The 25,140-nt window shown below is 56.5% G+C and overlaps 1 protein-coding gene across 1 annotated transcript; it reads left to right on the top strand.

The window, feature by feature from the left end:
- The first annotated feature begins 254 nt into the window (after nt 1–254).
- On the top strand, nt 255–24,701 carry IL2RB (interleukin 2 receptor subunit beta). Its single transcript, XM_007975689.3, has 10 exons — nt 255–419; nt 6,140–6,260; nt 6,698–6,812; nt 7,794–7,872; nt 10,894–10,999; nt 12,374–12,522; nt 13,705–13,870; nt 14,645–14,759; nt 17,679–17,763; nt 21,308–24,701. Exons 2-10 carry the CDS (start codon nt 6,173–6,175, stop codon nt 22,058–22,060), a joined length of 1,656 nt encoding a protein of 551 aa, XP_007973880.3. The 5' UTR covers nt 255–419; nt 6,140–6,172; the 3' UTR covers nt 22,061–24,701.
- The last annotated feature ends 439 nt before the right edge of the window (nt 24,702–25,140 follow it).

A 25,140-nucleotide genomic window follows, 5' to 3' on the forward strand; every position in this document is an offset into this window, starting at 1 on the left:
CCCATGTGAGTGGGCATGGGGGTGATGTAGGAGGGGAGAGAGGGAGGGTCTGCGTTCCCTTGGCTCCTGTGTGCAGCTAGGCCCCTATTTGACTGTGTGTGTGTGTGTGTGTGTGTGTGTGAGAGTGTGTGTGTGTGTGCCGCCCCCAGCGTAGGAGGCAGATCTTTATCTGGCCCTGGGTGCTTGAGGAGTTTCAGGCTTTCTCATAAGCCTCGTCTCCCCGCCTCTCCACCCCAGGCCTTGCCCCTCTATCCTCTGCACAGGAAGTGGGCTGGCTCTGGGCTTTTAGTTTTTGTGGCCCCAGCAGCCGCAGCAGTCTCCTGGGCCAGAGCTGAGCAGGGCCCTGGAGAGATGGCCACGGTCCCAGCAGCGGGGAGGACTGGAGAGCGCGCGCTGCCACCGCCCCATGTCTCAGCCAGGTGATGCTCCCCTGCCTCCCTCTCGGCCCCTGTGGGACCAGCCAGGGGGCTGGCAGTGAAAGTCACAGAGAAGACTTTCAGCTCTGACTCAGTTCCCCCAGCAGTTTCTGCCAGTCCTCCCATCCCCCCAACTTTAATCTTAGAATTCCCCTGGGGAGGGCGTAGGCCCAGCTCTCAGGGCTCCGGGCTGGAGGAAAAAGCGTTCCCCAGTCCCAGGTCACCCCTCCTTCCCAACCCGTTAAGGGGAGGCTAGGGGCTGCTATGGGATGGGGGGCTTCCCTGGGCCCTGTGTGCCGGGTCCCCAACCCGGAGAGGTGGAGAAGGGGTGGGTGGATAGCCTGGGTGCCCAGAAAGGGTACAGGATATACCTGTAGGAGCCCCCCTAACCTCTGTGGAGTGGGGCCCATATACTGGGGGGTGGGACAGGCAGGAGCCCCCTCCTGACCTCTGTGGAGTGGGGCCCATATACTGGGGGAGGCACCTCTGTGTCGAGTGCTCCTCAGGAGGCGTGTGGAGTAAGTGGGGAGAGAAGGGTCCCCGTGGAGAGCCATCTGTGAAGTGAAGTGTGCTGCGAGGCCTCTGGGAGCCCCAGGCTGGAGGCAGAGCCCTGGGTTTGAGTCTGGATTTGTCTCTCCCTTGGCTGCATGACTGGATGGGTCAGTAGCATCTCCAGGCATTGGGGATGGGACCCCATCTTTGGGGCTGCCTGGAGCTCATGCTCTCTCCTCTCCTGGGGGCCGAAGCCTCCCACCCTTAACTGTTTGTAGCACCTCGGGGTAGGGAGGTAGAGTGAGGGGCTGAGCTATCCCCAAGGGTTCCCTTCCTTCCCCCATAGCCAGGGTCCCGCACCCGGCTGGGGAAGCCCCTGAAGTTAAATAGCAAGAGACAAGTACTGTGTGTGGGAGCACGGGGGTGGCAGGTGGAGGTGGCCAGAGAGGACGAGGGGACATAGGCCCCATCGAGTTAGGAGGTCAGGTGGCATGCACCATGGGCTCCCGAACTCCTGCTTTACCACCCTGTCCCAACCACCACGTACCCCTGATGGCAGCAGGGGCCCCAAACTGCACCTCACCAGGTTCAAATCCTAGCTCTACGCCCTTCTTGCCTGGGTGAGAGGCTGACCTGTGTCTCAGTCTCCTCATCTGGCAAAAATGAAGCCTACTAGAGCCTCCTCGTGCGGCTGTAGGGAGGGCTAACCGCCGAACTACCCCCGAGCGCTCAGGACTGCACAGGCAGAGAGAGAGCAGGCGCCAGTCCCTGTCCCCAGCAGCATCTCTCTGGAAACCAGATGGCTGGGGTCAGTCACTCTGGGCTTCAGTTCTGGCATGGATCAAATGGGGGAGCGAGACCCACCTTGCAGGGTTGTGGTGGGGACGTAGGCATCTGTGGGTGTGACCGGTTTCAGAGTCATGAACGACAGGGCTCGTATGGGTGTGCCTGAGGACCCAGGAGGGGGTGCTCAAACTCGAGGTCCCGGGCTCCACTTGCTGTCACCCAAGGCTGGGCTTCTCCTCGCTGTGCGACCTTGAGTGGGTTCTTTGGCCTCCCTGAGACTCAGCTTCCCCCTTGCAGAATGAGGGTGCAGCCTCAGTGACTGTCAGGCACTCCCTCAGCTCTGTGCCCCTCTGGCACTCCCACACCTTCCTCCCCGGACTCTGCCCTCTCCAAGCATCGCGGCACCCCTGGGCTCCAGACGGCAGGAAGCAGACTCCAGATGGCGCTTTCTCCTCCTGCTTGGCTGCCTCTAGGCTGGGCCTGTGGTTTGCACCTAACCCTCCTTTGACCTGGCACCCCTTTGTCCCCCAGCACCTTCCTCCCACACTGGAGCTCTCTGCAGGTCTTGTGCTGGGCATGGGGTCATCCTGAGGCTGGGCCCGACCTGGGGTGACACCCACACAAAACACTGATGGTCCCCTTGCCCCAGGGCCAGGCTGACATGATTGAGCGTGAAGGGGCACAGAGGCTGTGGGAGTCCCTGGTTGGGCTATGCACTCTTTGGAGTCCCAACCCTGTGCCCTCTGCTATTGAGGATCCCAAGAAACAGGTAAGCAGCCCCCACCCTGGGGAGCTCGCCCTCCTATGGAGACAGTGGGCCAGGCAAAGGTGAACCCATGGTGCCTAGGAGAAGCACCTGCCGGTCTGTCTGTGAGCTGCTGGGTCCTGACTCCCAGGGCAGGGAGGGTGGCAGCCTGACTTCTGGGACCAGTGTTACCTCTGGGACCAGTGTCACCTCTGGGACCAGTGTCTGGCAGGGTGGGACAGCTTGAGAGAGTGAGCCTGGAGGCCTAACTCCGCCTCTTGCTGTGTATATGACCCTGGGCAAGTTAGGGACTTGGAGCCTTAGCTTCCTCATCTGTGTAATGGGATAATAAAGCCGTTGGGCAGCTTAGATAAGCTGGCATATGTGAGGCCCTTGGCCCCAGGCCTGGCGTAGAGTATGTGCTCAGTACACGTCATGAGTATTATTAGGTCACCAGTGCATATTTACCGTCGTGTGAGCTGTCGTGGTGGGAAGACGCATCTGGGGAGTTCCGGGAGGGGAGGATCCCTGCCTGGGCACTGGGCAGTCTGCCCTGATTCGGATTCCAGTTAGGCAACGCACTTCACCTCTGTGTGCCTCCCGTTTCCTCATTGGAAAATGGGGGTGATAAGAGTATCCCTGCCAGAGGCCCTTATTGCTGCGTTTAAAGAGTTTCAAATGGAGCCTGGTTTACAGTAACCCGTCGGCCAATGGTTTTGGTGTGGTTAAGGGGGTGGCAGAGCAGTGTGTGGGGGGGTTTCTGATCCCAGCTCTGTGCTGGGCTCCTGATGTGACCTTCTGCAAAGCTTTCCCACCTCTGGACCTCAATGTCCTCAAACGTAGAATAAGGGACTGGGCTTGCTCAGAGAACCTTTGCAGCTCTGACAATGTGCGGGCCTCTGACTCTCCCTCCTGTGACATCTGCCTTAGGAGATGGAACCCATGGCTCTCGGGACCAGGGCGCGGGTCCCTGCTCCATGCTAGCTCCGATGTAAGCCACGAGACAATCCAGGGCCACCCAAAGAGCTCTGCTTTTCTTTGCAGTACTGAGGCCTCTGACTACACTCATTCATTTCACTACATTTCTTGAGCACCGACTGTGTGCTCGGCCCTGTGCTCAACAGTCCCTGGAGCAAGTATACTGGTGGGCCAGCCCCTGGCCAATGCTGGCCCTGCTGCTGCCAGCCTAGAGGGAGGAGCAAGGCACTCAGAAGAGGAAGCCCTCGCCCTCCATCACAGAAATCAGGGAGGGCTTCATGGAAAAAGGTATGAGGGCCCGTTTGAAGGGGGCTTGAAGGATGGCAGGATCTGTAGGGGACCCAGGGCAAGGATAGACTTGGGAAGAACCTTTGGAGGGTGAGTGTCGGTTTCCTGGCCGCCTGGAGCCACTGGCTTGTGCAGGCGGGTAGGTGCGGCGTGTTATGTGCTTTGGCCTGGGTACATGCACCTGCTCCTGTGAGGGCAGTCTTGAAGGGTTGACTGACCTCATCCCGGTCCCAGAAAGCCCTGAAAGTGGGAATTTAGGCTTTGGTTGCAAAGCCTAACCTCCAGGGCTACTGCAGGTTCCTGGGCAGGGAGGTGGGTGGTTGGAGGGGGGCTTCAGGGAAGGCAGGTGAGAGCCTACAGATGGGATCGTGCTGTGGTCTGGGCTGGAATGGCACGAGGCTGGCCCAGTGAGGGCAGGGAAGAGACAACAAGTAGTCATTGGACTGTCCTGCTGTCTATGGAGTGTCCTGGCTCGCTAGGTATGGGGGCAAAGGTCCCCTGGAACAGGAAGGGTACAATTGTCCCAGAACTGAAAGTCAGATGGGAGAAGAGCCAGGGATGAGCTGGGTTTTTGCTGGGTCCAGGAGCACCCGCTGTGAGGGGGTCCTGCAGACCATTGGGAGGGACGTGGAGGCTTGGGGCTGAGCTGGAGAAAGACCCTTGGAAGCTGAGAGTTAGAGCCAGTGAGAGACTCAGAGAGAGATGGGAAGGGGAGTGAGAGCTGGAGTTCGGAGCTGCTGGAGAAGGGAGAACAGAGGGGAAAAACGCCCAATGCCCAGGGGCCTTGGCAGCTCTCAGAATGGAAGAGCAGGAAGGAGGGAAGGACACTCCACCTCCTCTGCATGTCTCGACTCACCTGCTCCTGTCCCCTCTGTTCCTGCCCCTCTGCTCCGGCCCCTCTGACTGAGGCCACCTTCACCTTTCCCTGGAAAGCTCCCTCCTCATCTCCCGGCCTCCCCGCTTCACCTGCTCCAAACACCTCTCCTGGAAGCAGTCCCCTTATCTTCCCGAAGTGACCATGTGCTCACTTTCTCCTTCCCCTCCGCACACCCAGCCCCTGCAGAGGGTAGGGGCAGCTATGTTTCTTTCCCGTTTCCACTGCGACAGTCCTGGTCTTGCCTCACCTGTGTGCTGAACGGGAGCTTCCATGGTCGGCTAGAGGTTCCCTGAGAAGCAAGGCTTTGTCTCAAAAACAAAAACAAACAAACAAACAAAAAGCACCGGCCAGCAGCCAGCGGCCAGTGCATAATAGGCACTCTGGGAAACCTTTTGAACCTCCTTCTGACAGGGCTGGCTTAGATATTTCATGTCTCTTTTCTCCCTGGGGTATAATCTGGGTGACCAACCTGGCCCTGCCTCCAGGGAGAGCTTCCAGTCAGGTAGGGGAGTACGAGCGTGGACAAGGTCCTCCATAAAGGCTACTGCAGCCCTCTGTGCCTCAGTTTCCCCCGTCCTCTAGGGCTCTTTGGTGTTGAGATCAAAGCTCCTGTCTGCTTTTCTGCCTCTCCGAGTTCATGTCCTGATGCCTTCACACCATTGCTTCACCTCCCTCCAGGGAGAGTGAGGGGCAGAGGCAGGGGCTAGCCTCAGAGCCCTCTGGAAGCTCCTCTGCCTGCTGACTTTAGCTCTGTCTATATTTATTTCATCACTTGTTTATTCAAGAATTTTTTTGCCCGATGCCTACTATGTGCCAGGCACTGTTCTAGGAACTGTGGACCTAGCAATGAACAAAACACAAAAATACCTGTCCTTAGTGAGCTTACGTGATGCTGTGTGTGTTTGTGAAGAGAGATAGAGGAAAGCACAAATCAGTTAATAAACAACAAATAAATAATGCTGTGATGAAAATGTCGGGGAGTGGTGACTAACAAAGGGTGCTTCTTTTATTTTTTTTTGAGACAGAGTCTTACTCTGTCGTCCAGGCTGAAGTGCAGTGGCACCATCTCGGCTCACTGCAACCTCCGCCTCCCGGGTTCAAGCAGTTCTCCTCTCTCAGCCTCCTGAGTAGCTGGGATTACAGGCGCCCACCACCACGCCTGGCTAATTTTTGTATTTTTAGTAGCGACAGGGTTTCACCATATTGGTCAGGCTAGTCTCAAACTCCTGATCTCAGGTGATTTGCCTGCTTCAGCCTCCCAAAGTGCTGGGATTACAGGCGTGAGCCACACGCCTGGCCATGATGGGTGCTTCTTTATGTATTCTAGTCAAGGAAGACCTCTCGAAGGAGGCAGCAGTTGAGCAGAAACTTGAAGGAAGGGTGTGAGCATGTGCAGGGTGGTGGGACTAGCAGGTGCAAAGGTCCTGGGGCTGGACTGAGCTGGCACCGGGGAGTGCAGACCATGCACACTGAGGGGGCAGGCCCAGCCTGCCTCTAGGGGCAGTGAGACCTGGGATGTGTATTTATACGTGCTCTCTCTTTCTCCTCTCCCATCAGGGCTTCCTTCCTCGGCTCCACCCTGTGGATGTAATGGCGACCCTTGCTCTGTCCTGGCGTCTGCCCCTCCTCATCCTCCTCCTGCCCCTGGCTACCTCTTGGGCATCTGCAGCGGTGAACGGTAAGGACCCTGACATCTGGACAGCTGTGCTTTCCCTACGGGGAGATAGCTAAGGCCCTGCTAAAGCCTCTTCCCAGAAGGGGATGGGGCCAGAGACCAGGTGTCCACCTCCTGCCTCACCCTCTGTCCCAGACTCCTGCCCTGGCACGCATGCACGAATGCACACACACACACACACACACACACACACACTCTCCAAGCCACAGGCATGTGCTACTTTCTGTCCCTGCCTTGCCTTAGTTTGCCTGTGGGAATTTGCAGGCTCTGAGGCTCCATTTCCTCCTCTCTGAAGTGGGTCTGTGAATCCCTTCTCTGCTTGCCAGACTTACCCACCTTCTCCTCTGGCAGGCGTGGGTGCCAGATGCAGGGGCAGCGGGCATGCCTTGGGGGGCCGTGGGCACCTGTAGTCAGCACTCACACCTCGTCTTGCCCAGCAGGCACTTCCAAGTTCACATGCTTCTACAACTCGAGAGCCAACATCTCCTGTGTCTGGAGCCAAGATGGGGCTCTGCAGGACACTTCCTGCCAAGTCCATGCCTGGCCGGACAGACGGTGAGCCCACTGGCCACACTGAAGAATCTTAGGATGGTGGGATCTCATATTCTGGATCCTATGCATTGGCCTCCATTTACAGAATCTTGGACTAATGGGACCCACAGGAGTTGGGGCCCAGACCTGGAATCAAGGGATCGTTTAAGATAATTTGGAAGTCAGCTATGTAGACTTCTAGAACCTGGGTGGAGTCCAAGCTGCAGTGGAGGGGCTGGGGATGAACTGGACAGGGTAGTTTGGGGACACTGAGCTGCAAGCCTGCTATGCCAAGGCTGGACTCTACTCTAGAGGCAAGCAGAGAGGAAGTGGGGAGAAAGGAGGGCCCCCAAGCTTTTCGGATAATCTTGGATTTTGAGAGACCCTGTAGGCAGCTGTGGGGACAGGGAACTTGGGAGTGGTTGGGGTGACTGGGGGCTGGGAGAGAGATGTCACTGTGATGTAAACATCCAGGTGGCCAGTGAGTGAGGGACTGACCCCAGGTAGGCTTGTTGGGGTCAGGGAGAAGGGGAAGGCCACAGAGAGGTGGCTGGGCCCTGGTGGATTCCATAGGGTGTGGGGCGGGGGAAAATGGGGAGGGAGATGGAGGGGCAAAGCAGGTTCAGGCCCTGGCTTCTGGGTGGGTGGTGATTCCACAGGGCTCCGAAGGCCTAATTAAGGATCTGTCTTCATCCTAAGCCTCATGGAGCTTTGGAGGGCTCTAGGTGGGGAAGACTGCCTGTCTTGAACTGGTTTCTGTTTCTAGATCACTCCAGCGGCCGTGGGAGCAGGCTGGGATGAGGGGGCAGGACAAGGTACCCATGAGGGAGGAATACCATGGAGCCAGTCGGGGAGGCAGTGCCCCTCATGGAGGTTGGCACAGGAGCCCCAGCCTGGCCTTGCTGCCTGGTGCCATCCTGGCAGCAGAGACATCTGAGAAAGGTCCCTTGGGCCAGTTGTGTGGGTCCTTCCTGTTCTTCTAAGGAGGGTTTTTTGCCATGCAAGGCGGTGGAACCAAACCTGTGAGCTGCTCCCTGTGAGTCAAGCATCCTGGGCCTGCAACCTGATCCTCGGAGCCCCAAATGTGAGTAACCCACCCCGGGAGACAGTGCAGGGAGAAGGTGGTCTCCCAGCTCCGGGCTGCGATCTCAGGGCGGGCCAGATGCCAGGGGAAGAACAAGGGCACAATGGCCGGGGCTGTGGCCAAGCAGGATGCCCAGCGCTGAGGAGGAGGCAGAGGAAAACAGGTGACGCCCCAGGGCACGGACTCAGGCCTGCCCCAGGGCCGACGTGCCCTCTGTATGTGAGGCATCTTCTGCTCCTGCCGTCTCCCCTGCGCTTCGTGGCTCCTGTGACACTTGTGTTCCTTATCAAGTAAGGAACTGTAATGACCACACCCAGCTCTTTCCGGGGTCTTGGCAGTGCAGCGCAGTGTGGGGGCGAAGGGTGTAGACTCTGGAGCTGGATGCTCCAGCCCTGGCTCACCAGTTGGGTGTCATTGGGCAACCCCTGTGCCCCAATCTCCCCTTCTGTAAAATGGGCATAATAATGGCACCTACCTTGTTGGGTCAAGGCCCTCCCCAGCCTGAAGGTGGGACCTCACCGGAGACTCGGCCCCTTCTGCCCAGGCTGCTCGGGCCAAGGGGCAGTTGCAGGCCAGTGTCAAGCTGCCCCCTGCGCCCCCGTGGCTTCCCACCCCCCTGTGCTCATTGGCACCTGAAGTCCAGAGGAGGCCAAGGCAGCTGGGGCCAGTGAGTCAGTGCTACCTCGAGCGTGCCAGGCTGTGGTTGTGCCTGGGCTTGGCCCCGCTCTGAGATTGGAGCGGGCACTGGAGCAGCGGGAGGCCAGACAATGGGAGCAGACACCCCTGAGCTTGTAGGGGGAGCAGAGATGCCTGGGTCCAGGCTTGGGAAGCTGCAGCTGCCCCAGGAGAGTTCCTGGCTACCTCAGAAGGGACGTGGGTCCCGCTTGTCCCCAACTCGCACTGGATCCATGGAGTGTGTAGCCCCGACCGTGCCTCCAGGATCAGATCCGGTGCCAGAAGCAGGGGAGAGCCCAGGCAGTGGGAACAGACAGCTCTGAGCCTGCGGAGGCAGCGGAGACCTTCCCAGCCCCTGAGAGTGCAGGGACGCCTGGCTCTGCGGTCGCGACTTGGGTGCCTGCAGCTGCACCCGGGAGAGTGGGGCTCTTGCCTGATCCCAGCCCCCAAGAGCACCAGGAGGTCTGGGCCCACGGCCAAGACTTAGGCAGCTGCAGCCTGCATGGGAGGGCAGGGCTCCTACCCGCCCCGTGGAGCAGGAGGCCCCAGCTACGCCTCCCCACTGCAGCCTGAGTTTTAGCAGCGGCCACTCCAGATGGGCAGCTGCTGCCATCACCTGCAGCCCCATGGGTAAACATCAGCACTGTCGCCTTCTTACCAATGAAGACACTGAGGCTCAAAGAGGTATGGTCCTTGCCCAAGGTCACACAGCCAGGAAGTACAGAGCTGGGATTGAACCCAGGCCCGTGGGCTCCCAGTTCGGGCTTTTCACCATTGCATTAGGCTGCCTCTTGCAGGGCATGTGGCCATGTCCAGATGGGTGTACATCAAATTATTGTCTGTCAAAGCGTCCTGGGCAGCAGCGGGCTCCAAGGACACCCAGACCACATCTTCCAACCACCATCCGGTTATATGTCTTCTTGAGGGGCAGGAGAGTGTGAAGATGGAGTTACACAGTGAAGCTGAGAAAATCACAGCCTCTGGAACCAGATGCTGTGCCCGGGCAGGGAGCTCTGTAGGTGGCCTGGTTTCTGATCCTGGCTCCACCATTTCTTAGCTGTGTGACCTCAGGCAAGTCCCTGAGGTTCTCTGTGCTTCAGTATCCTCAGCTATAGAATGGAAATAGTGACAGTGCCTGTGTCCAAGGGTGTTGACAGAATTAAATGAGATAATATATGTAAAGTGCTCTCAAGAGTGCCTGGCACAGTGTGAGTGCTCATGAGAATGTATGACTGGCAATATTTTTGTAACAGTAATAGTAATAATGTTAATGAGACTACTATTATCTGGGAAAATCTAGTCTGCCTAGCAGCTATAAGAAGGCTAGGACAGGGTCTATGGGGTGGAGAGGAACTGACCAGTTTGGGGAATTCTAATGATGAGGTTCAAGGTTTGCTCATAGTGGGTCTTATGCAGATCAGAGGGACTGTGCCCGAGGTCCTGGCCCTGCAATCAGCATCCTGGACCCCAGATCCTAAGAGGCCTGCACTGGAGCTTCCTCCCGCAGGGCTGCCGGGCTGCAGGGTACACCTGTACAGTGGGAGGCTGCCTTAAACTGCTCGCTTGGCAGCCCTCTGTCAGGCATGACAGGCCAGGACTCGGAGATGCAGTCACGCTGTAGGGGGACACAGAGGACCTGGGTTTAAACCTGGGCTCCCCTGCTGTCCAGCTGCATGACCTGGGGCAGGTCCCTTGACCAGCCTAAGCCTCAGGCTTCCCACTCATACCATGGGATGAAGGCTGTGTGCATTGAGGGGCTAAGGCATCTCAGCAGTGGCTGCTCACACGATATGTTCAATACCTGGCCATTTTCTTCCAGAAAATTCAAGGCATAGGGATGGGAAGAGATAGGGGAGGGGAGGGCCTTTCACACTGAAAAATGTTAAACAGGTATAGTTCCAGACCTGTACCTTTGTGGGGGCTTCTCAGCTTGCATGCCTCCTGTGACAGGGAGCTCACTCCCTCTCAAGGCAGCTCACTTCATTTTAGATCAGGCGTTGGTAAACTACCTTGATCCACGGGCCATATCCAGCCCACTGCCTGTGTTTGTAAATAAAGTTTTATTGTAACATGGCCCTGATATTCATTTACATGTTGTCTGAGTCTGCGTCACACTACAGTGGTGGAGTTGAGTCATTGTGACAGAGACTGTGTGGCCTGTAAAGCCAAAAATAGTTACGATGTGGCCTTTTACAGAAAACGTTTTACAGAAAACGTTTGCTGCCCTTGCCTTGGGTGGCGGGGCATGTGGAGAGGCTCCCATCCTTCCCTGGTCATCCCTGTGGTCTCCCCCTTCCCCTGTCCCCAGCTGCTAGAAGTTTCACCCCTGCCCTCCTTCCCTTGCAGTCTCAGAAACTGACCTCAGTGGACATCGTCACCCTGAGGGTGATGTGCCGTGAAGGGGTGCGATGGAGGATGATGGCCATCCAGGACTTCAAACCCTTTGAGAACCGTGAGTGAGGAAGCCAGGGTGGGGCTGGGGCAGGGCTGGGCACCTCCTTCCTCCCACCTCCTCTGGGATCCTCCCTGCTCCAGCCTCTCTCCCCCGCAGCTTCCACACCCACATCTGACCACCTCACTGCCCGCTGCTCTCGGGATGATGTCCTGGCTCCTTACTCTGGCATTCAAGGCCCCTCAGGATCCAACCCTGGGCCTCCTCCCTGGCACTCCTCCTCTTGAGGCCTGTGTTTCTGCTGCCACCAAAGGCTGGCTCTCCAAACCCACCTTGCCTATTCATGCCTCTGAGCCCTTGCACATGCTGATCCCACTGCCTGGAAGGCTCTTGACACCTGGAAAATTCCCACTCATGTTTCGAGGCTTAGTTGAGAGTCACTTCTTCCAGGAGGCCTTCCTAGACTCCCTTAGCCCTTTGTACCTCCTCTTTCTGGGAATGTATGTCCTGCGTTGTCACTGCCTGATTGTAGCCCTGTCTCTTTCACTGGGCCGTGAGCACCCTGAGGGCAGAGTCTCTGCCACCCCTTTGTCTCCTTGCCATGCACCCAGCACTAGATCTCATCAGGACAGTGGTCTGGGAAGGTTTGCTGAATGCCTGAGTGCCTGCCTGCTGACCTTGGGGTCCATCTCCAGGGAAGCAGTGGGGTAGAAAGTGAGAGTCAGGCCTGACCTGGATGTGATCTGACTGGCAGAATATCGAACCTTTCCGAGCCTGAGTTTTGGGGAGAATCAGAGTTACCTACCCACCAGGCTTGTAAGGCATCTTTGAACTGAGACACAGAAACTGCTTACCATGTAGTCAGCACTCAGCATCTGCTTATCACTTATGTGGTTCTATAGAGTCTCAGAAGTATAGAAACTGAGATTCATTTAACTTCAGAATCACACAGTGTTATATTCACACTTGAAATGAATGAGATGATCCATGGAAAGCTCTCAGGTCAATTCTAAGTGCAGAGAAAAGCTGCGGTGAATCATTCATCCAGCAGCTACTGAACCAAGTGCCAGGTAATCTTCCAGGCGCCAAGGACACAGCAGACAACCAAGTCCCTGCCCTCAAGGAGCTCACAGTCTGCTGGGGGAGGCAGAAAATGAATAAAGAAATCAAACCATATATTTCATAGGTCAGGTAATGATAAGCACTGGGAATAAAAATGAAACGGGCAAGGGGGATGCAGAGTGGTGAGTGGTCAGGGAAGGCTTCTCTGAAGAGGTGATCATTGAGAGAGGCCTGGAGGCAGGGAGGGAGGCAGGGAGGGAGCAGGGCTTTGGGTGGGGGGTAGGGCGGGTGCCAGGAGGGAGGAGTGGCAGGTACAAAGTGGGAGGTGGAGGTCATGCCTGGCTGCTCTCCCTTCCCCTTTCTTGTCTCCAGTTCGCCTGATGGCCCCCATCTCCCTCCAAGTCGTCCACGTGGAGACCCACAGATGCAACATAAGCTGGGAAATCTCCCAAGCCTCCCACTACTTTGAAAGACACCTGGAGTTTGAGGCCCGGACGCTGTCCCCAGGCCACACCTGGGAGGTGAGAATGTGGCCCAGTCCCCACCTGCTCTGGTTCCTCCTTCCTGTCCTGGTCCCTGTCCTGTCCCTTTTTCATTGCGGCGAGGTCCCATCAGCCCCAGGTGGATGGTGGGTGGCTGAGTTCACTCCTGTGCTCTTTCTGCACTGCCTGGGGCTGCCGGCCTGACTTCCACATCCTTATCTAGCCCCCTTAACCCTGGGGATCTGGCTGGCTGCAGGTTCAGGGAAAGATTCAGAAAGCCGGGAGACAGGCAGCTGCCCAGCCCCGTGGGCTTTCAGAGGCCAGGGAAGCCACCCCTCCACGTGTCAAAGCCCACCTGCTCCACATCTGTGTGGGTCTGTTGCTTATTCATTCACTTACATTCATTTCTTTATTCACTCAATTGCTCACTCAACAAATATTTACTGAGCACCTACTATGCGCTGGATGATGGGGAAAGAGTGGAGGGTGAGCTCAGCAAACTTCCACTCTCAGGAATCTCAGACTGGGGCAGGGCAGGCAGGCAGTCAGTCAGCAGACACAGCGACAGGGTCTAGGATAGTGAGGCTATGGGACAGTGATAAGTTCCACCAAGAAAACCCAATGGCGCAAGGTATTTGAGAGTGACTGGCACAGGCTATTTCAGACTCAGGTGACCAGGGAAGGCCCCTTGAATACCTGGGCGTCCAGGAGGAGCTCACTGGTAAAGATCTGGGGAGAGTTTTGCAAAATTAGAAAGACCTGCCACGGCAAAGGCAGGATGCTGCTATGTGTGTGGAGAGCAAGAGGAGGCGAAAAGAGCGACCCAGGGTGGTGAAGTGTGTGGAGATGTCCTGCTTTCTGGTCCTGTGGAGACTAGACTGAAGAGGGGCATGGATGGGAACCAGAGACCAGCTGCAGGCTTGGGAGAGGGCAGCGGCTCAGGCCTGGGGTGAGTGCAGCTCGGAGAGCAGGGATGGTTCTGGAATGGCTGTGGAGGTGGAACCAGGTTCTGGAGGTGGAACCAGCTGATTAGCTGACAACTTGGGCTTTAGGGGATGACCCCGGGGTTTGAGGCCCCAGCGACTGGGTAGTGAGGGAGCTTTGGGGGGCAAGGAAGGGGGGGTGCAACTGGCGGGGGTTGAGGAGGGTGCTGTGGTACTCAGCCTCCTGGCCCTGCCATGGGAGGTGAGGTGAGCGCTGACAGTCCTGTCTCTGACCCAGGAGGCCCCCCTGATGACCCTCAAGCAGAAGCAGGAATGGATCTGCCTGGAGACGCTCACCCCAGACACCCAGTATGAGTTTCAGGTGCGGGTCAAGCCTCTGCAAGGCGAGTTCACGACCTGGAGCCCCTGGAGCCAGCCCCTGGCCTTCAGGACAAAGCCTGCAGGTACTGGTGGGCAGCAAGGGTGGGAGGGGGCTCAGGCAGGAGGGGGTGGCTGGGGGAGGAGCTGCTCCATCCTCTCCCTGCCTGGAGTGAGGGTACAGCGGTCAGCTCCATGCCTCACTTGCTGTCACCCTGCAGGGGGCCCGCTTCTCAGACAGGAACAGGGGTTCAGTGAGTGGACGGGGCTTGCCATGGGCCTTGTGAGTTGGGGAGGGATAGAAAGGCTTTTTTCACTTTTCTCCACCCTGAAATCTCAAACTCCCAGTTTCTGCCGGGGCTGGGGGCAGCCGCTTTCATCTCTCGGCCTGATCTGTGAAATGGGTACGCTGACTGTGAGGCAGAGCTGCTGTGAGGAAGGCATGTGACATTCCAGCAGCCTGGCCCTCAGCCTGTCTGCTGGACATCTGTCCCTCATTGCATCACATTTTGAGTTCAAGTTCAAGCAAGACCTGGGGTCCTCTAAGTGGTGCTTGGAGGCAGGTGGAGGGAGGGGTGCAGCCAGGTGGAGCCCAGGCTGCTGTGGGGGGCTGTAGGCTCACCAGGTGGGCCCATGGGATCTGTCTGGAGCCAGAGGAGCTCTTGGAATGCCACTGTACCATTTCTTTTTAGCATCAAATCTGGCTTCCCAGAGAGGACGGGCTTAGCCGAACCCTGTCCCCAGCCCTCCAGACGCAGCAGTGTCTGGCGGGGCCCTGGACCGGGGTGTTGGAGTGAGCCAGGGTGAGTGACAGCACTTCTCTAACCCCTGTCCTTGCTGTTTCTCCCACCCCCGGGCAGCCCTTGGGAAGGACACCATTCCGTGGCTCGGCCACCTCCTCGTGGGCCTCAGCGGGGCCTTTGGCTTCATCATCTTAGTGTACTTGCTGATCAACTGCAGGAACACCGGGCCATGGTAAGAAGGTTCTCCTCCCCTTCCTTCGTGCTCCCACCCCTCCAACATGCACACACATGGACACACACGTACATGCACATGCACACACACATACACAGACACACACGTACATGCACATGCACACACACACACACAAGCACACATACACACATGCACACACACACACATACACTTACATGCGCACATGCCACCTTGCCGGATCAGATTCTGGACCGAGCCCCCTGCTCTGATACACTCGTGCTTCCTCTACCCTCCAGAGAGTCCTTCCTGTCCAAAACCTGGCCTTTCCCTGTGTCCCATCCCCAGAGGGGGACCCTGTGGAACCAACCCGAGGGGAAGGTGGGAGGCGCAGCCCTCCAGGGAGAGCCCCGGGGCCCTGTCCAGAGCACTGCTGTCAGGACTGGGGATGCCCGTGTGCCCACGTCAACTGTCTCTGTGTCTGGGTCCCCGCCGGTCCATCTAGGTCTGACTGTCATTCGCTTATTCTCATATTCACTGAGTACCAGCTGCATGCCAGGTACAGCTCAAAGTGCTGGGAACACAGTGGCAGGCCACATGCGTGCGCCCCAGCTCCAGGCAGCTCACGGCCCAGTGCGGGAAGGCAGACAATCCTGCGGGTGTGTAACGACACACCGGGATCAGGATGGCGGAGGAGGATGTCGATGTACGGCCATTCCTTAGGATCCATGGGGAACCTGTTCCAGGACCCCCCTCCCCGCCCATAGATACCAAAGCCGGTGGATACTCAAGTCTCTGATTTTTATTTTATTTAATTAATTTATTTTTTGTAAGAGTCTCACTCTGTCACCTAGGCTGGAGTGCAGTGGCGCGATCTCGGCTCACTGCAATCTCCACCTCCAGGGTTCAAGTGATTCTCCTGCCTCAGCCTCCCAAGTAGCTGGGATTACAGACACGACACCACACCTGGCTAATTTTTGTATTTTTAGTAGAGACAGGGTTTCACCATGTTGGCCAAGCTGGTCTCGAACTCCTGACCTCAGGTGATCCACTTGCCTCGGCCTCCCAAAATGCTAAGATTACAGGTGTGAGCCCCCACGCCTGGCCTCAAGTCCCTGATTTAACACAGCAGTGTATTTGCGTGTAACCTACACACATCCTCCCAGGGACTTTAGGTCATCTCTAGATTACTTATAATACCTAATACAATGTAAATGCTATGTAAATAGTTGTTATGCTGTATTTTAAAAATTTGTATTATTTTTTATTGTTGTATTGCTATGAGGGTTCCCCCCCCCCCCTGAATATTTTTGATCAGGGATTGGCTGAATCCGTGAATGCAGAACCCACGGATACTGACTGCTGACTGTATCAGGAGCAGACAACAGGGAGGGGAACCTTGGCTGGGGCGTGGCCAGGGCTGGTTTCCCCGAGGAAGTGGTGATTCTGTTGAAATCTGAAGCAGGAGCCCATGGTGGGGGTGGGTGGAGGGGATAGGGAGAGTGTCCCAGGCAGAGGAAACAGCGTGTGCAAAGGCCCTGGGCAGGAAGGAGGGAAGAACCTTCCAGGAACAGAGTGCAGGGACGCGGTGTGGCTGGAGACAGAAGCGGGTTGGGGAGGAAGCTGAACTTGAACCTGGACAGGTGGCGGCAGTGAGGCTTCCTGGGACCTCAGGCCATGGCGAGGACTTGGGCAGTGTGCTGAGCAGCCATGGAGGGTTTCCCCAGGAGCGGGACAGGATCCACTTTGCCCTCTGTGGCTCTGGCTGCTGTGCCGAGCGTGACCTGGTGGAGGGCAAAGTGGTGAGGAGGTGACACTTCTGACCAGGGTATGTGGCCCCCTGATGAGAGCCCTGCTTCTCCCAAGAGGTTTGCAAAGCGTGCCTAGCTGTGTCACCTCACTCGATTTTCCACAGCACTGGGAAGGCAGTGAGTCAGGGGCTACCACTGACTTTTAACTGAGGCCAGGACTGGCCAGAGAAGTCAGCTGACTTGCCCAAGGTCACATAGCCGGTTAGTAGTGAGTGCTGCTCTCCTGACCCTCGTCCTGGAGCCGTGGTTCTCGGCAGTATTTGGAGCCCCGTTTCCTCTTTCCTCCCAAGAAGACAGGTATTCCTCCACCCACCCATCCCCTCTACCCACAGCTCCCTGCAAGCCTTCAGGGAAACCATGTCCCTGTAGGGGGAGAGGTCCTCTCCCAGGTGTGCGTTCAGTGGCCTCCAGAATGCCCTCCTCCTTGTCATTCTTATGCCCCTTCAGTCCTTTCTCCACCGTGTCATTCTCCTGTTTAACGCTCTTCAGAGGCTGCCCACTGTGTTGTAATACACCCCAGCCCTTGAGGGCCTCCACCAGTCATGTGGAACCTTTGTGCAAATCAAAAATGGTGCCTCTTCAGGGCGATGTACACAGGTTCCAGGCACTCAGTTTGGCAAGCAGAACATGGGCTGGAATTCAGCCTCACTCACCACCACCTCTCCCACTTCCTGCCCAAGCCTAATGCCCTTGGGCAGTGCACAACCTGAACCACCATCCATGGCAGCCCTGACAAGGAAACCTCTCTCCTCTCTACCTCCTCCTGGTTCACTCTGCTTTTTCTAGCCATCTCCATCCCTGAGCGCTCTGGCTTGTGTGTTCGCCCCCACTGACCCCACCTCCTCGTCTCATGTAGCAGTCTGCTCTCTGTCTCCACGGAATGAATGATGGTGTTGCAACATGCTTTGTGTCTGTCTCCCCATCAGAATGTCAGCTTCTTGAGAGCAGGGACCTCTTTTGTTGGCTATTCTTGTCTCCCCAGTGCCCAACACAGCGTCCTCCCACAGTGAGCACTTAGTATTGGTGGAATAAATACATGAGTGAATGTGGTGTGGCTCTGCGCCCGGCATCCAGAGCTGTGGCACTGATGGCAGGACACCATGGCCCTTCCCGTTCTCACCCTCCTTCTTCCCTTCTCTCCTCTGTCCAGGCTGAAGAAGGTCCTGAAGTGTCACACCCCAGACCCTTCGAAGTTCTTTTCCCAGCTGACCTCAGAGCATGGAGGAGATGTCCAGGTAGGAGGCTGGGGCGGAGAGGCAGAGGTGGCCAGGGGTGTGAGTGGGATGAGGGGGTGGTAGGGGAGTAGCTCATTTTGTGTGTTGTGAGAGGAGACCAAACGCTGAAGTGAGCAGCCTCCAGGGTGGGCATGGGTCTCTTCTCCAGCTCTGGCACTTTCCGTCTGAGCCAGACTGCCTGGGTTTTAATCCCAGCTCCACCGCTTTCTGGTTGTGTGACCTTGGGCCTATAGAGCTTCCCTGGGCCTCAGTTTCCCCACCGGTTAGATGGGGAGAAAAACTGTGTTACTATGTGTCCAGCCCTGAGAACTTTGCCTGGCACACAGTTAGTGTTCAAAAGAACCCTATCAGGCTGGGTGCAGTGGCTCAAGCCTGTAATCCTAACACTTTGGGAGGCTGAGGCAGGTGGATCACGAGGTCAGGAGTTCGAGACTAGCCTGACCAACATGGTGAAACCCCGTCTGTACTAAAAATACAAAAATCATCTGGGCGTGGTGGCGCGGGTCTGTAATCTCAGCTACTCAGGAGGCTGAGGCAGGAGAATCGCTTGAACCCAGGAGGTGGAGGTTACAGTGAGCCGAGATGGCGCCATTGCACTCCAGTCTGGGCAACAGAGTGAGACTCCATCTCAAAAAAAAAAAAAGTTCCCTATCTGGTATTACCGTTGCCGGTGTGCTGAACAAACAGGATCTGCCAGCACTAGCTCTCTCTGCCCTACTGTCTGTGTAGACGTGCTCCGTGCTTCTCCTGTCCCTGCCCAAAATTCCTGAGCAGGCTCCATAACTCAGCACGGATACTAACAAGTCTTCCATTCACTTTGAGTCACAAAACACCGATTCATTTTTAAAGTGCCAGCCCACAGAGCAGCAATGCTCTGAACTCCATCTCAAATTCAGTCGTCTCTTCTTCCCCAGCCCATGTCCCCTTCAGGCAGGAAGCTTCGAGAATGAAGGGGGGATGTGGGGAGTACTTTTTTTTTTTCACCACCCTAGCCCTACTCTAGGCTCCCAAGATTGGAGAGTGGGGATGAGGTAGGGGCAGAGGGAAGTCAAGAGGAGTGGCGGGCGAGGAAAGCCATGCAGGACCAGAGCTGTTATGACCTGGCTTTGGAGTTCTCTATCAGGGCTGATCAAGGGCCCCTTCTGGAATTCCTTGGAAAACTCCCAAGATGAGAATATCTTAGTTGCAGTACTCTTTTTTTTTTTTTTTTGAGACGGAGTCTTGCTCTGTCACCCAGGTTAGAGTGCAACGGCGTGACCTCAGCTCACTGCAACCTCCGCCTCCTAGGTTCAAGCGATTCTTCTGCCTCAGCCTCCCGAGTAGCTGGGATTACAGGCACACACCACCATGCTTGTCTAATTCTTGTACTTTTAGTAGAGGCGGGGTTTCTGCCATGTTGGTCACGCTGGTCTTGAATTCCTGATCTCAGGTAATCTGCCTGCCTCGGCCTCCCAAAGTTCTGGGATTACAGGCGTGAGCCACTGTGCCTGGCCATTAGTTGCAGCACTCTTAATGTGCAGGAATGTATTTCCTTAAAATTCTTCCCTCAGCCTTGAGGGTAGCAAGATTCCATCTGTAAAGGTATTCCAGCAAGCCACAGCTGCCTGTGTGTCAGAAGCATAGAGATTCCCCCATTGAACTGGTTGGAGGCTGAGCTAGATTAGCTGGTGAGCTAGATTAGCTAGATTAGCTGCATGCTCAGATACCTTCCAGCTTCAAGTCCTGATTCTATGGATCTAGAACATTGTGAGGTGGGAGCTGCAAACCATTCCGGCTTCCCGTGAGGGCATCCTTGGGTCTAGTGTGTGGAGCGGGGTCCCGAGGAGGAAGGCATGATGTGGCTGGGGACTGGGGCTGGCAAAGCCGGCCCCACCTTTTCCGCATCTGGGTGAGAGACCTACCCTTCTACCCTAGGACCCACAGGGGCCACAAGGCCCACTGCACTTCCCAGGGGATCCTGGAATGTGTGTGCGGGTGTGGGAGTGTGTGTGAGGGGCATGAGCTTCTCCTGAAGCCCCTTTCAGGGCATTGTGGGCAGAGGCTCAGGCCCAGGAAGCAGCTGGCCACAGGCAGTGGGTTCCTGGCTCACCGGCACTGGCCACAGGCCGGGCCGCTCCCTCTCTGGCTGCAAACTCAGGGCTGCTGCCTGGCCCTGCCCTTGCCCCGGATATCATGAACCTCACCCGAACAGTGCTTTTTCTGTCTCTGCGCAGCCAGCGACCCCTCTTTGCCATCCTCAGTTTATCCTTTCTGCCTCTCTCAGCCTTTTCTTTTGTGACGTAACTCCTGGTTGCGGGAAGGGGGCGGATTTAATTGAGCGGTGTGTGCACGTGTGTGCATGTGTGCATGCATGTGAGCGTGTGTGTGTGTGTCTGTGGAGCAGCTGACTCAGCCTCAGGGACTTCCCCTGGAGAGGAGAACTGGGCATTCATTGCTGGTTCATTAATTCATCTGAAATAGATCCATGGGACCCGCCAGCCCCGTGCTGGGCACAGAGGCCTGGGGAGCCCACTGGGCCTGGTCCCTGTGCTTAGGGGGCCAAGTCCAGCTGCTGAGGGTTCCGGGGACACAGGGTTGTCAGGGCTCCCAAACTCACCCACCCGAGGGCCTGCTGTCCCCACTCTGCTGTGCAGTCTGTGTCTTACCCTGTTCGGGTGTTTACATCTCCATTTGCTCACCTGATGTCTCCCTGGTGACCCGATGGGTGACAGCAAGGAAGTCAGGAGAGACGTGGCTAACTGTTGTGGAAACTGAGGCCCAGAGAGGTGCAGGAGCCTGCCCAGGGTCACACAGTGAGTGAGTGCCAGGGCCAGGGCTAGAACCCGGGTCTTCCCACTCCTTGCCAGGGCTCTCTGGAATCCCGAGCAACTGAGAAGTGCTCTGATGGGCACTTTCCTCTCTCTGGGGATGGGAGGTGGAGCGGGTGGGGGTGGGGACCACAGGGAACTGGGGGAGAGGTGAATTAGGAAACCATCAGCTCCCGCAAGAGACGTTCCCACCACAGTGTAAACGGAGACCTTGGGTCCCAGCTCTGCCGCCTGCCGGTCTGTGATCGGGGCCGGGGTGTGTCCCGTCTCTGGGCATCTGTAAGGTGAACAGGCTGTGCTCTCAGCGCCCTTCTGCTTTGGCATGGATGGATCGATTCACACACTTGTGCTAGTACCCACTGGACAGTTTGAGGATTCTCTGCTTTCCTTGGTCCCCTGCATCTAGAACAGTGCCAGGCTCACAGCAGGTGTCCAATAAACAGTCACTCTTCAGCAAGCAAACATTCCTGGGCACTACTGGGAGCCAGGCAGGCCTATGCCGGACTGTGGGTCAGGCAGTCTCCCTGGGCTGGTGGCCCAGAGGGCTCCCCAAGCCAGTGGATGAGTTGGGGGAGTACGGGGCTATAGTCAGGGAGGGCTTCCTGGAGGGGGCATCCCTGGGCCAACTGCTTCAGGAGGAGGAGTTAGGAGCTGCTGAGAATCCAGAGGAAGGGGTGGAGGGTGAAGGAAGGTGAAGGAAGCCCCCACTCACCCACCCCCCGCCTTTCTCCCGCCAGAAGTGGCTCTCCTCGCCCTTCCCCTCATCGTCCTTCAGCCCTGGCGGCCTGGCGCCTGAGATCTCACCACTGGAAGTGCTGGAGAGGGACAAGGTGACACAGCTGCTCCTGCAGCAGGACAAGGTGCCTGAGCCCTCATCCTTAAGCAGCAACCGCTCACTGACCAGCTGCTTCACCAACCAGGGTTACTTCTTCTTCCACCTCCCAGATGCCTTGGAGATAGAGGCCTGCCAGGTGTACTTTACTTATGACCCCTGCGCAGAGGAAGAGCCTGATGAGGGTGGGGCCGGCGTGCCCACAGGGTCTTCCCCCCAACCCCTGCGGCCTCTGTCAGCGGAGGACGATGCCTACTGCACCTTCCCCTCCGGGGATGACCTGCTGCTCTTCTCCCCAAGTCTCATTGGTGGCCCCAGCCCCCCAAGCACTGCCCCTGGGGGCAGCGGGGCTGGTGAAGACAGGCTACCCCCTTCCCTGCAGGAGAGAGTCCCCAGAGACTGGGACCCCCAGCCCTTGGGGCCTCCCACCCCAGGAGTCCCAGACCTGGTGGATTTTCAGCCACGCCCTGAGCTGGTGCTGCGAGAGGCTGAAGAGGAGGTCCCTGACCCTGGCCCCAGGGAGCCGTTCAGTTTCCCCTGGGCAAGGCCTCCTGGGCAGGGGGAGGTCAGGGCCCTTAATGCTCGCCTGCCCCTGAACACTGATGCTTACTTGTCCCTCCAAGAACTCCAGGATCAGGACCCAACTCACTTGGTGTAGACAGATGGCCGGGGAGGCGGGCAGCTGCCTGCTCTGTGCTGAGCCTGAGGAGGACCCTATCGAGGGTACTCAGTGCACTGATGAGGACACTCGGTGTCCAGTTGCCGCTGGACGTCTCCACCCAGATGGCCCCCACCCAGTCCTGCACACTCGGCCCATCCATTTCCAAACCTCCATTGCTGCTCCCTGGTCCTGCTGCCCAAGCCAGGAACTGTGTGTGTTGCAGGGGGATGGTAATTCCCCAACTCCCTCTTTAATCACAGAGTCCCACGAGTGTGGGCTCTGAAGCATCATTCCTCTCCAGCCCTGCAGCTATTCACCAGTATCAGTCCTCGCGGCTCTCCAGGGCTCCTTACCCTGACCTCCTCCCTGGGTTTTCGGCCCCAGCCTCCTCCTCTCCCCTCCACCTCCACAGGGCAGCCTGAATGTGCTTTCCAAAACCCAAATATGGCCATGCTCCTCCTCGGTTCAAAACCTTGCACGGGCCCCACTGCCCTCAGCCCCATTTCTCAGCCCGGTACTTGCACCTCTGGTGTCGTGTGGGGACAGCCCCTTCTGCGGTCCTCCTACCATCCTCCTGAGCCACTCGGAGCTCCCTCACACCCGCTCTGTTGCATGCGCTATTCCCTGGGCCTGCTGTGCTCTCCCCCTTATCTGGGTGACAAACTTCCCTGACCCCTCAAATGCCGGTTTTGCTTCCCCTGGAGGGAAGCACTGCCTCCCTTAATCTGCCAGAAACTTCTAGCATCAGTGCTGGAGGGAGAAGCTGTCAGGGACCCAGGGTGCCTGGAGAAAGAGGCCCTGTTACTCTTCCCTTGGGATCTCTGAGACCTCAGAGTGCTTGGCTGCTGCATCCTTAATGCTGGGGCCCAAGTATGGGCGCACATGCCCCCACATCTTCCCACAGTGGCTTCACAGACCCACAAGAGAAGCTGCTGGAGAGTAAACCTGGAGTCCGAGGCCCAGGCAGCAGTCCCCTCCTAGTGGTGGGCCCTGATGCTGCCAGGCCTGGGACCTCCCACTCCCCCTCCACCGGAGGGTCTCCTCTGCAGCTCAGGGGCTGGCACACTGGCCTTCAGAAGGGCAGCTTCACAGGGCAGGGCCTCATCATCTTTTCACTGCCCCAGGCACAGTGCCCAGTGCCCCATGGTATACCCCGGATGAATGAATTAATTACCTGGCACCACCTCGTCTGGGCTCCCTGCACATGACAGTCACACAGAGAGGCAGAGTCCCATGCCCATTAGGTCTGGCATGCCCCCTACTGCAAGGGGCTCACCCCCCACCTTGCAGCCCTCCCCCTCTCACACAACTGGCCCCTTCCTTCTCGTGCCCCCCACCACGACCCCTCCACTTATCTTTCCTCTGCCTCAGGCAGATCACATTGCAATGGCCCAGACAACCTTCTATCCCAGCAGGACAGTGACCCAGTCCCAGCTAACTCTGACCTGGCAGCCCCAGCCCTCAAGCACCTGCACTTGTAGGCCCTGCTCACAACTGATTGGGCACCTGACCACACGCCCCCACAGGCTGACCAGCAGCCTATGAGGGGGCTTGGCACCAAGCTCTGTCCAATCAGGTAGCCCCGGCCTGAACTAGCCAATCAGATCATCTCTGTCTCGGGCGTTTGAACTCAGGGAGGGAGGCCCCTGGGTGCAGGTGCTTGTGGACAAGGCTCCCTGGAAAAGGCAGACAAGCGTTGAGCCACTAAGCAGAGGACCTTGGGCTCCCAGTACAAAAATACTTAACTGCCGAGAGGGCTGCCGACCATTTGGTCAGGATTCCTGTTGCCTTTATATCCAAAATAAACTGTTCTTGGGGTTGTCTGAGTCTTGGGTCTGTGCCTTGAAAAGAGCTTAATTATGGGACAGTCTCACCTCCTGCCATAGGGTCCTGAATGTTTCAGACCCCAAGGGGCTCCACACCTTTGCTGTGTGTTCTGTGCCAGCATGGCCTGGGCATCATCTCTTATCATCTGGAAACAACCTTGGAAGCAGGTGCTTTATTCCCCATTTTGCCAATTAGGAAACAGGCCCAGGGAGGTGGAGAAACACAGCTGATGGTTGGTAGCACCAGGATTCAAACTCAGGTACATACTAAACCTCTCTGCAAGTCAGTTTCCTTATCCCCCCAAATGGAAATTGTATTTGCCTGCTCCTCTTTGGGAGGCTCCCACTTCTTGGGAGGGTTATATTTTTTTAAGTCTGAATCATTTGTGATATATGTATGTGTACATCCATATCTTTCAATGGTCTGTGTGTACCATCTTTGTGATTATTTTCTTAATATTTTTTCTTTAAGTCAATTCATTTTTGTTGAAATACATTTATTTAAAGAAGAATCATGTTACTCTGTAAATGAAAAAAAGATTTTCGCTATAAATAAAAGGTAACTGTACAAAATAAGTACAATGCAGCAAAATAGTGTTGATATTCATTGCCTGCGGTAAACCTGTTGTCTCTTAAAGGAGAAATGAGAAACTGTTGGGGAGCTGTTAAAGACATCCCAGGGCCAAATGCAAACTTCCTCCTTGAGAGAAAGGAAAAGGATTATAAAGGGAATATCTTCTTCACTAATAGGAGTCAGGACTGTCTCTCATATTCTGTGTCCAGGTATCAGCTCATACCCCACAAGTCTATACCTGGGGAAGTATTGCACTTGATGACGGATCCCTCTCTCTCTCTCTCTCTCTCCCTCTGTCCCTCCAGATAGATAGATAGATGATAGATAGTGTCCTGATAAAAGTTGGACCAGACCATGGATGGCAATTCCTGGCATTCATAAATCCACACTCATGGCAGACATTGCTAATCAATTGCACCCATGCACGGCAGACATTTCTAATTGACCACAGCCCTCCTCTTGCAGAGCCTGGGGGCAGCTTCAGATTCTGCAATGCTGTGCTATAGGCAGGCCCCAGGTGGTCACAGCTGATAACTGATGACTTCTCTGGACCATATAATTCCTCAGGTTCCTAACACAAAAGGAGCTCTTATGTTTCCCAACTCCGATTTCCCAGGCAGGGAAAACTGAAGCTGAGAGGATGGAGACTGGAAAGCTGAGAGGGAGCTGTGAGAGGC

The sequence above is a fragment of the Chlorocebus sabaeus genome, chromosome 19 (genome assembly GCF_047675955.1).
Source record: "Chlorocebus sabaeus isolate Y175 chromosome 19, mChlSab1.0.hap1, whole genome shotgun sequence".
Lineage (NCBI taxonomy): Eukaryota > Metazoa > Chordata > Mammalia > Primates > Cercopithecidae > Chlorocebus > Chlorocebus sabaeus.